The sequence below is a fragment of the Gigantopelta aegis genome, chromosome 15, assembly GCF_016097555.1.
Source record: "Gigantopelta aegis isolate Gae_Host chromosome 15, Gae_host_genome, whole genome shotgun sequence".
In the NCBI taxonomy this organism is placed as follows: Eukaryota; Metazoa; Mollusca; class Gastropoda; order Neomphalida; family Peltospiridae; genus Gigantopelta; species Gigantopelta aegis.
In genome coordinates, this window is record NC_054713.1 from 36,475,372 (window position 1) to 36,485,838 (window position 10,467).

General features: G+C 38.8%; 2 protein-coding genes across 3 annotated transcripts in view; both read left to right on the top strand.

Moving 5' to 3' along the window:
* LOC121390469 overlaps positions 1–1,801 on the top strand; it is a 38,530-nt gene extending 36,729 nt beyond the window's left edge. For both annotated transcript variants that reach the window (XM_041522292.1, XM_041522293.1), the window contains one exon: positions 1,668–1,801. The gene's annotated coding sequence lies outside the window, so the exon portion shown is untranslated. The remainder of the gene's footprint in view (positions 1–1,667) is intronic.
* LOC121389799 (COUP transcription factor 2-like) lies at positions 1,714–7,518 on the top strand. Its single transcript, XM_041521449.1, has 3 exons — positions 1,714–2,620; positions 3,529–3,627; positions 7,277–7,518. The coding sequence occupies exons 1-3, from the start codon at positions 1,714–1,716 to the stop codon at positions 7,516–7,518; spliced, it is 1,248 nt and encodes a 415-aa protein (XP_041377383.1).
* Positions 7,519–10,467: the final 2,949 nt, after the last annotated feature.

Below are 10,467 nucleotides of genomic sequence, written 5' to 3' on the forward strand. Positions count from 1 at the left end.
TGAACGGTTACACTTTTAAACTACCGGAACGCATCGAATACACAAAGAGGTGAATATATTGTTCTGTTACTTAAATATAATTAATATATTGTATTGTTTGGGGTTTTTTTAATTATATTATTTTAATTATTCTTTTTTTATAATAGTTTTTATATATTTTTTTTTTTTTTTACTTTTAAATTTTATAGTTGAATTTGACATTTTTTAGTGTGTATTATGACTGTATAAGAATGTATTTTTGTTATTGATGTTTGTATGCGTTTATGTATCATCTGTCTGTCTGTCTGTATGTATGTATGTATGCATAGATGTATACATATGTATGTGTGTATGTATTCATGTATGTGTGTATGTATGGCCTATATTGTAAATTGTAAACGAATATAGTTGAAATATATTGAATACATTTTAATGATTATAAGAAAAGTGTTTTGTTTTAAAAACAAGAACAAGGTGGGATCTTAGTAAAAAAAAGTTTGTCGACTTCTTAATCTGGAACTGGTTTCATTGTTGCTATCGAACGAACATTGTATACAGATTACATACCAGAGGGATGTATTTAGTTTTTCGCGAGTGGAAATTCGTGAATTTAAATTGTTTAATGCATTGTATACCGTATTGTTTATAAGTCAGTAGTATATATAAAACATTAAATTTAAAAACCCCAAAACAATTTTAAAAAGTATATGCTTCAGATGTGTTTCGTTTCTTATAATTATAATCCGTTCATCCATCCGATCGTCTCTCTCTCTCTCTCTCTCTCTCTCTCTCTCTCTCTCTCTCTCCTCTCGCTCTCTCTCTCTCTCCTCTCTCTCTCTCTCGTCCTCGTTTTTTTCTCTCCCACCTCTCTCTCTCTCTCTCTCTCTCTCTCTCTCTCTCTCTCTCTCTCTCTCTCTCTCTCTCTCTCTGTGTGTGTGTGTGTGTGTGTGTGTGTGTGTGTGTGTGTGTCTGTCGTTTAAACATATAATACAGATATATAGAAAGAAAGACAGACAGACGAACGAACATATAGATTAATTCTCTCTAGACAAAAAGTAAAGTTTGAATACATGTATATCCAACGCGCGCTTCTTTCCATCGCTTTACCTGGGCAATCACCCGTAAAATACAAACCGTATTCCACGTCCGGCATACCCTAACCAGAGATTCAGTGGACCAGGCAGTCGCGTGTTGCTTAAGTTGGCTCGCGCAGTTTGACCTCGATCCCATCGGTCAGAGAGTAAGTGGGTTTCACAGGAGGAAAAGGGTGCGTTGAACTCTCGTCTGTGGAGATATATATAATGTCATGGCAATGCCATAAGTTTCAGTTCTCAGCGCAGCTAGCAGACGATCAACATCTCTTGCTTGTTAGTAAACACAAAGAGATCTACGCACCTCAGTGGATGAAATAACATCATAGTGGATAAAGTAAAAAAAAATTCTTCTTAAAAAGTGGTTGAAACTTTATTTTAAATTTTGATTTTGATTTTGATTTTGTTTTTTTTAATTTAACTTAGTGATGAACTTGATGAGGTTTTGTGGTCTGTTCATATAATACTTAAAACAAATAAATAATTTGTACTAGTAAGAAAACTTTTTTTCTTACAGAACCATTTCTGTCTGCTGTATCACACTTTATTATCTCGAATTCGTTTGAAAATTATTTCATGTTTCGTTTTTTCTTCCAGGTTTGATCGCAGTTGACTCTCCATTGGGGAAATAAAACTTGGAACCATGGAGATTCTTTACCAGCCCGAGACTATGTTTACGCAGCAGTCAGGTGTGTTGGCCCAGGGGTCTCTGCATCAACAAGGACTGTTTGTCTCACCCCGAGAAGTCTACTCATACTACTCATATGACACCCCATCGCGGACACCCACCCCAGAACAGCTTCCCCCGAAGCCATACTCCCCACCATCTCACACAAAGACACTGCAGTCAGTTCTAATGGGAGAGGTCCCGGCTGCCTATTCTCATCTGACATCATCAAGTCCATTACAGAGACCGTTGTCGAGGACCTCATCCATGGGGTCTCCGTCGTCAACAGAATCTGTTCAGACTGAACCCATGGACCTCTCGTTCAAAAGGAGTCCAAATCCCTACAGTTGTGCTCACTCGGACAGAAGTGACGTAAAGTGCCACCAGGACGGACAGTTTTCTTTGTTGAGGAACTTGCTCAGTGTTGGGAAGTCTTCTTCTTCTTGCCAGATGGAAAGGATGTGCGAGTCCCCTTCATCTCAGGACTCCTGGCCCATGCACACAGTGACTGGATCCACCAGGGTCACTCTGGCCAAGAAGAACATGTTCCCAGTCTGTGCCAGAGTCTCTAACTGGCTCGTGAAGGTCGTCCATTTCGCTAAATCTATTCCCGAGTTCATTAATCTTTCCCACGACGACAAGCTGACCCTGATTCTCAATTCCTGGAGCCGTCTGCTGCTGCTCTGTATGGCGGAGAGTAACTTTCAGTTCGCCGTGACGCCACTGCAGTCGCAGTACGTCGTCAGTTCAGAGTCCCCTGCCGCTGACGAACCCACCATGAAATCCGTGGAAGGAGTCCAGTCGTTCATCAGGAAGTGCCAACACATGGACGTCGAGACAAAGGAGTATGCTTTCCTCAAGATGTTGGTTCTGTTCAATGCAGGTAAGGGTCGATTTATCAGTCATGACTTTGCTTATGCTAGAGAGAGAGAGAGAGAGTGAGAGAGAGTGTGTATGTAGGGGACGTTCAACAGTTGGTAACACCCAATGGGAGGAATGTTTTTCTTATACTTCTTCCACTAAAATTTAACTACTTCGTCTACTACTACTATTTCTTTTACATCTTTTTCTTCTTATTTTGAAAAGGGTCCGTAGGTCTGTGTGGTCGTTCAGTAATAACATTGGACAAAACGTGATTAGTTATGAAATGGTGTCTGTTAACAGTCACATCGACTAATATGCTCAGCTTCATGTTGAAGGTCATGTTATTGACGTAAAATATCGCCTAATTTTGCAATGTGTAATTGTTGAACGGTCTCCTATGTTAGGTGGTTGTGATAGTGCGCTTGGGTATACAGCATGTATCATTTAGCATTAATCTCCTATAAGGCAAATATTTTTGACAATGTGAACTTTATTTGTAATTATCGTTACAAGACCATTAAAACTGAAAAGAAAAAATATGCTATCAAACTATTAAAATAATAAAAATGGAGAAAACCATATCTGGTTACACAATTTACTGGACATCATATAGCAGGGATACGTACTAAAGACAAGAATAAATATATATTTAAGCATAACATTACCCTTGGGAGTTGTTGTTTTGGGAATACCTGTGGTTTTGTCTTGAAAACAACGTTGCCATGGTATTAACGTATGCAGGCTGTGAGTGATAACTGGGCTAATTCAATGACGTAAGGTCGGTCTCCTTGCCCTGGTTCTTTGACACCAAGTCAACGAACCCCAAAGCCGGACTTTGTTGTAGTTCTATTGTGTGGCGGGAAAATGGGAGTTTTTTCATCTGTCGCGATCATGAAAGTGTGCATGCAATTCGTGTTCTTGTTGCAGTTCTATTGTATGGCGGGGAAATGGGAGTTTTGTTGTCTGCCGCTATCATGAAAGTGTGCATGCACCTCGTGTTCATTGAATTGGGAAAGCCGTCGCTGCGTGAATGAGTAACTCGATATTAAATCGGTCAAGCGATCTAGTGTAGTAGACAGGTCAAGAAAGTGACCTAGTCGGGACAAAACACGATCCGCGCGCGCACGCGCGGCTAACCATCAACTTGTTTAGCTCCGTTCACCACAGCTATATAGATTATTTGTATCTCGCTGTTGTCGCTCTCCGTGTACAGCCGGTCGTCGTGCCCTCTTCGAGCGTGCTTGAACCGTTGGTTTTGCCGCTAGGTTTTATATTCAGTTGTTTAAGCTGGCTGTTCTGGTCAAGGAGCTTGGGTATGTCCATTGAGAGAGAGAGAGAGAGAGAGAGAGAGAGAGAGAGAGAGAGAGAGAGAGAGAGAGAGAATGAGAGAATGAGAGAGAATGAGAGAATGAGAATTGATTAATCAGTCAGTCGTAGATCGATACATCTGTTTCAAACACGGTTGACGGCAGATGTATTGGACTAGTGTATCAGCCGAAGAGCGAACTGACATACCACTTGTAGGGCACTAGATCTATGGGACATGGGGAAAACGAGTTCACCAACGGCGATCGATTGTGCCTTAAGCGAGACGCTGTTTAAATATTAGTGGATTTTTTTTCTAAGGACACGCTTTTTATTACTTTGTTTTTCGATGGCCACACCCATGAATTCCGAACTTCGCCTTAACAACAGGATGCCATTCGACCATCGTAAATTTTGCCTTTATCAACAACGTATCATTAAACCCCATCCACCTCTGGATATGCTACTGACCGTTACGGACATCAGTAGACATTCATCCCTTCGGATTTAAAACAACAGAAAAACATAACATTTAGTCCCATACGTATGACGTCAAACTCATTCGAGATCATTCGAGAGCAGATAATAACGGACTAAAGAAAATCAAAATAAGCTCCAGTAGTTTCCTGGTCAGAATTTAAAGGTCTACCTTTTGATTTGGATTTAACATAACAACAGGGAAATACAGGCCAATACATTTGTCGTCAACTTGATTCAAGATCATTCGACAGTAAACTAAGAAAAACAAAATAAGCCTCACCACTTTGATGGGCAGAAATTAAAGGTCTACCTTTTGATTTGGATTTACAGTAACAACAGAAAAACTACTCTTCTAGTACTACTTTCATGAGCAAATTTATGGATTATTCACGGGGGGGGGGGGGGGGGGGTCTAAATGAAAACAACAACATAAAAACAACTATACTAGTACTGTGTCCACGGTCAAACTTCAAGGGTAAAACCAAAGGAAAGGGGGTACTGACCGTTAAAATAACATGTTTGTTTGAAACATATTTTATACACAAAAGGATTGGGCACAAGTTATTCAACTTACGAGGCCCTCTCCTAATTACACATATTATAACAGCATGTAGAAAGACACACATTCACAACAACAGCAACAACAATAACAACAAAACCCATGCTATTCTTTCGTCGGCTAAATATAAAGGTCAAGCCGAGAGGGGAGGAGATCGGAGACATTTGAACGCGCTTCGGGATTAGCGGGAAACGATGACGATTAACTGGGGCACACTTATCAGGTTTATGGGTCAACACCGACTTGAGATTGCTGGTTATCGGTCAGCGCTTGGAGACCAGAGAGGTCGATACAGTGGTCTCCCAGCTCTCCGGGTTGCCCTTCAGTAGCTGCTGCTGCCCCAGACCTGGGCCGACCGCATTCATCGGGCCAATGGCGGGACGTGGGACGTAGCCCAGTGGTAAAGGACTCGCCAGAAGATGCGCGGTCAGTCTGGAATCGATCCCAATCGGTGGACCCTTTTCGGCTGGAGGCGAGACGTAGCCCAGTGGTAAAGCGCTCGCTTGATGCGCGGTCGGTTTGGGATCGACCCCTGTCAGTGGGTCCATTGGGCTATTTCTCGCTCCAGCCAGTGCACCACGACTGGTACATCAAAGGCCGTGGTATGTGCTATCCTGCCTGAGAGATGGTGCATATAAAAGATCCCTTACTACTAATTATAATAGAAAAAGGTACGGCTTTTCTCATTAAGACTTTTATGACAAAACTACCAAATGTTTGACACCCAATAGCCGATGATTATTAAGTCAGTGTGGTATAGTGGTGTCGTTAAACATCACAAACATTAACTCTTTTTTTTGTGACTGTCGAAATTCTTTGTGACAGCCACTAACACCTGCTTCGTACCTCCCGTCACATAAATATCGCCACTGACATCCTTTTCCGGTGAGACCAACTGGCACCAGTCAACCCTGCGTCTATTCTTGGCCACAAGGTTTACCTCCTAAAAGTTTGTTCAAACATTCCCCAAAAGGCACAGCAGCAGAACTCGCATTTGGAATTTAAACCTCTTTGTTTACAAAGCCCAGCTGACCTGTTAATCCATCCTCCCCTTCTAAAATAAATAAATAAAAATAAAATAAATAAAAAACCAGCCGGAACAGCTATCTGCCTAAATAAAGAGCCACAACACACAGTCGACGCAACAAAGGGGAAATGGCACCTTTAAAAATAAATTCGGTAAATTCGTTTAGCTTCGTTGATTTCCGGGCTTAGAAAGATTCGTTCGTTTCCGGGATTTGTATTGGAAAGCGGTTATCGATCGGCGGTTTCTGCGAACTCGCTAGCTGTCCTAGCTTCGCGACACGCATGCCATACAAGGACACCGGCGTTAAATGTTGGTAAATACACAGAGTGCACTGACTGGCTGACAGGAGAAAGAAAATGATAAAACAGCACAGCCAAGGTCGTAGATCCGGACAAGATCATGTATATACGAATGAATGAATGAATGAATGTTTAACGACACCCCAGCACGAAAAATACATCGGCTATTGGGTGTCAAACTATGGTAATGGAAACAAACAAGGTGATGACCAACATCAACAGAAAAATTCAAGATATAAATAAAAACAGTGTAAAGACCTGTGCATATATACAAATACAAATATCACAGATAAGATACTGACTTTTACTCTAAACTTCAATTTGTGCTGTATTGGCCATTCTCAAAGAGAATGTTACGCCCCTGCACCACGGCGAGGTTACAGCACGCGCAGGGGTGTATATACGAAGCCGAGAGATGAATTAATGCGCCCAAGTTACTTTTAAAAATCCGCACCAACAATCCACTGGAATTTAAATATTAGATATTTTAATATCTTAACAAAAATAGTAATCATATCATATAGTGGTGATGGTGATGATGGTCAAACTGATGATGTTAGTGGTGATGAGATAATGCAGAATGAAGGAAAAATATTTTAAATAACGAGGGGTGGGTGGGTGGGGTTCGTATTTAAAATAAATAAATAAATGGACTTGTAACTTAGTTGTTGAGTTTGAGAAATGGTGTTATTTTGTATGACTAGAAACACATATATTATAGGCGAATTTACAAAGTCTCTTTTTGTCTTACAATGCGTGTAGCTACATACATTTACTATGCTTGTTGGTCTTGTTTTTTGTTGTTGTTTTCATTAAAAAGTCTTCGTAATTTCGGCCCATTTCCTTCACAACTGGAGATCACAATTCTCCGTGGTTGATATTTTTGTGTTAATGATTAATTTTACTAACTTTTGAACTTACTCGTTGTTTTAGACAAATGTTGATTCATATGCATTTTGCATGTAACCAATATTATATACAGTTTTCGCTCTTTTGTCTTTGCAGGTTACATTGGACTCGACAGACCGGAAGTAATAGACAAACTCAACCTGTCGGTGCAGCAACTCCTGCAGCAGCACGTGGTCGACACGCGGCCCGATGACGTCATGCACTATTCTCGTCTGCTCCTGAGTTTGCCCTCTCTGTACGGGATCGACCACAGGATGATTGAGAACCTGTTCTGCAGACATTTAAATAAAAATACGGACATGGAAGTTTTGTTGAAGGAGATACTTCAGAATCTGTAGATGGCGCTGTCATCCCCCCACCCCCAAAATGGACTGGTTATTTATTAACGTTTCTTTTACATTCCTGTTCAGTAGCGACACGTGTGTCACGTGATAGAATCGGCTTGGAAAGCGACTCCTCAAAGTGAAGAAAAAAACAGTCTTTATGTTTTTGTTCTGTTGTTTTTTTCTTCAAATCTCATGTGCAAAAATGTTAGGACCATGTGCAATTTATGTTGCATTATTTATTACTATTGCCCTATGGATATTAATTATTATTTATTGTATGGCCACATATTTTGTTTACAGACTGTGAATATGTCTTCTTCTTCGTGTTCAGAATAAACTGGAGGAATGGAAGCCATTTGTAAAGATACAGAGTGATATTGCAATACTGTATTATAAAAACGTCAGTCAGGGGGAAAAAAATCATTGAAGTATTGGAATGAATGCTAGAGTCCTAATAACAGGGATTAATATGGACCATAAAACTTAATAGCAGTTTGGCAAATAAGGCCAGAAAATTTGAGACCCAGTACAAGTTCTTAATTAGTCAAACTGCCAGACGTAAAAATCATGCAGTTTTGTAAAACGCTTTTTGGCGAATTAAAAATTAAATGTATTCGCCAAATTCAGCTTTAATTCACATAAAGCTTTGGAGATTTTGGCAAACGACATTAAACCCTGAATTAGTGGTTGCGATAAGTCCATTTTGATTTTGTTTCAACTTTGTGTTAGGTTTGGAAGGTTATTCATCTTTTGGGGGATCAGTTTGTGGGGATAACACCTTAAATTTAAAAATATTTTTAAAGTGATGTATTACAGTTAGTTTAGGGTCTCCAGTCTTTTGTTGATACTATAGTACTGCAAAATGTAGAATTAATATTTAAAGCATTTTACGTTAATTTTTTCTGGGTTTTTTTTTTTTTTTTTTTTTTTTTAAAGATGTGTGTATCTGTAATTAGTGTGTCTTATTGTGTCTGCGGCCATTTTGTGTACGTATACGTCATAGGCATCCAAAGAATAAGGGTGGGTGAGGATGTAAGGAAATAACATTCCCTTCTTTTACTTTATTATTATTTTAAAAACTATATAATGTTTTAATTTGTTTTTGGTTGATAACTGAACCAATAAGGACATTTTAAATAATGTGTATAGTTCATTAAAAATTAGATAGTTCAGACATTTTAAGAAGCTGTTTATTTAGAGAATTAGAAACCATGTGTATATTAGTAAGCCAATTAAAAAAACAACTAGAGCTTGTGCTTGCCAGTAATTCATTCTGAAGATGCCTATGGTTTATGCTGAAAATCTGTTTGAAATTCAAACACTTGATATTCCTAGTATTGTAATGCATCAAGTAGGCCTTAGCAGTGAAATATGTGGTTTCCTACACAAAAGATTTCCGTTACGAGTAAATAACCATTACTCGGGGTGGGGGGAGGGGAGGGAATTCCTAAGGGTATCTTTAGAGCTGGTTTTGTTTAATAGAAGTGTCCACTTTTATAGGTTTGACTGTATTTGTAACGAATGCAGATTATCCGCAAAGACTCGCTGGAGCCCAAACATCGTCTAAGATTAATTTTTATCGGAAATTAATAACGTGTACTTGTTTTACGTTGCAGTTCTTCTCTGATTTCGGAGCATCCCAGCAACTTTTCAGGGTTGTTTCTTCAAAAGCAGAATTCTGTATGAATGAATAGTTTCGTTATGGAACATGTTTGCGGCCTACGTCGTTGAATGAACGGATTTTGTTTGTTTTTGTGTTCTCGTTTCTGTTTTAGTTTGTTTTCCTCCCTCAAATGGATGTGTGGTTTTCACATGAATAAATCCGCACAACCGTTACCGCTGGATCGGTAAAATGGACCATTAGTTTTTTTAATGTTTATTATTATTATTGTTTTTGATACACCTTCTGCAATTCTTCACGTGTTGATCACGTGATCATATGCATTGAAAACCATTAATATTTAATATGCATATTTTTTTTTTTTCAAGATTATCGGCAAGGTAGCGATGTTTTTTTTGTTTTTTTTTGGGGGGGGGGTGAGGGATGTGGATGTGAGATTTTTTTGGACGACGTGGGTTTTTTTGTGGTTTAACAGCGCCCTCAATAGTTTAAGAAGTAGCAGGCTACAACAGTGATGATAGCAGGGGGCAAAGCGGGGGGTCTGGGGGCCCTTCCCTAGAAACATTTGAAAAATCTAAGAAATTAAAGAAGAGAAAGCACTTTTTTTTTTACCATCAACGAAAAGTAGGCGGCGGCAAAAGCTGTTTCAGGCGGCGATTTGCCGCCGGAGACCGGTTACTTTTGTGGGCTCTGGTTTAAAATACGAATAAAAAAGAGAGTTTGTATTGTTTAACGACACCAATGGAGCACATTGATTAATCATCGGCTATTGGGTGTCAAAAAATACGAGCAGTTATCATTTCAAGCAGATATGACATGAAATAAACTGAATAAGTAAAAAAAGAAAGAAAGAAAGAAGCAAAAGAATAGTAATAAATAATAAAATTTCACAGTTTTAAAACAAAAGTCAAAGATTTAGAAATAAAATTGCAAGGTATTTATTAACTCTTTATGCTTGGTTTTGTTTAGTTTAGTATAATGTTGTTCGGTTTTTATTATGATTATTTTATTTTTAAAGTGTGAGAGATGAATGCAGGTAGTTGCCTTGCCGCCTATAATATTGTTTTTGCATAAATACATAATTCATGACATTGTTATATGAAACATAGTAGAGGTTCATCTGATGTTGAGAGGTTGAATTTTGCTATGACTGGGTAAACGTTTGTGTTCAAATCGTTATGTGTGGTAGTGTACAGTTCAAACCTCAAAAATAGTTCACGTGTCATTCATAATGTAGCTGTATATGTTGGTTTAACTTATTAATAAATTATATTTTGAAGATCAGGTTGCGTTTCAGTTTTGATATTTTAGTGTTTTGTTTGTTAAAGGGACACACCCTA

What these genes read in the sequence shown, in the direction of transcription:
- LOC121389799 (XM_041521449.1), top strand. Translation starts at nt 1,714, where the DNA reads ATGGAGATTCTTTACCAGCCCGAGACTATGTTTACGCAGCAGTCAGGT. An exon ending in GTTGGTTCTGTTCAATGCAG is followed by an intron (nt 2,621 to 3,528) that starts GTAAGGGTCGAT and finishes TTCTTGTTGCAG; the next exon opens with TTCTATTGTATGGCGGGGAA. An exon ending in ATTGGGAAAGCCGTCGCTGC is followed by an intron (nt 3,628 to 7,276) that starts GTGAATGAGTAA and finishes TTGTCTTTGCAG; the next exon opens with GTTACATTGGACTCGACAGA.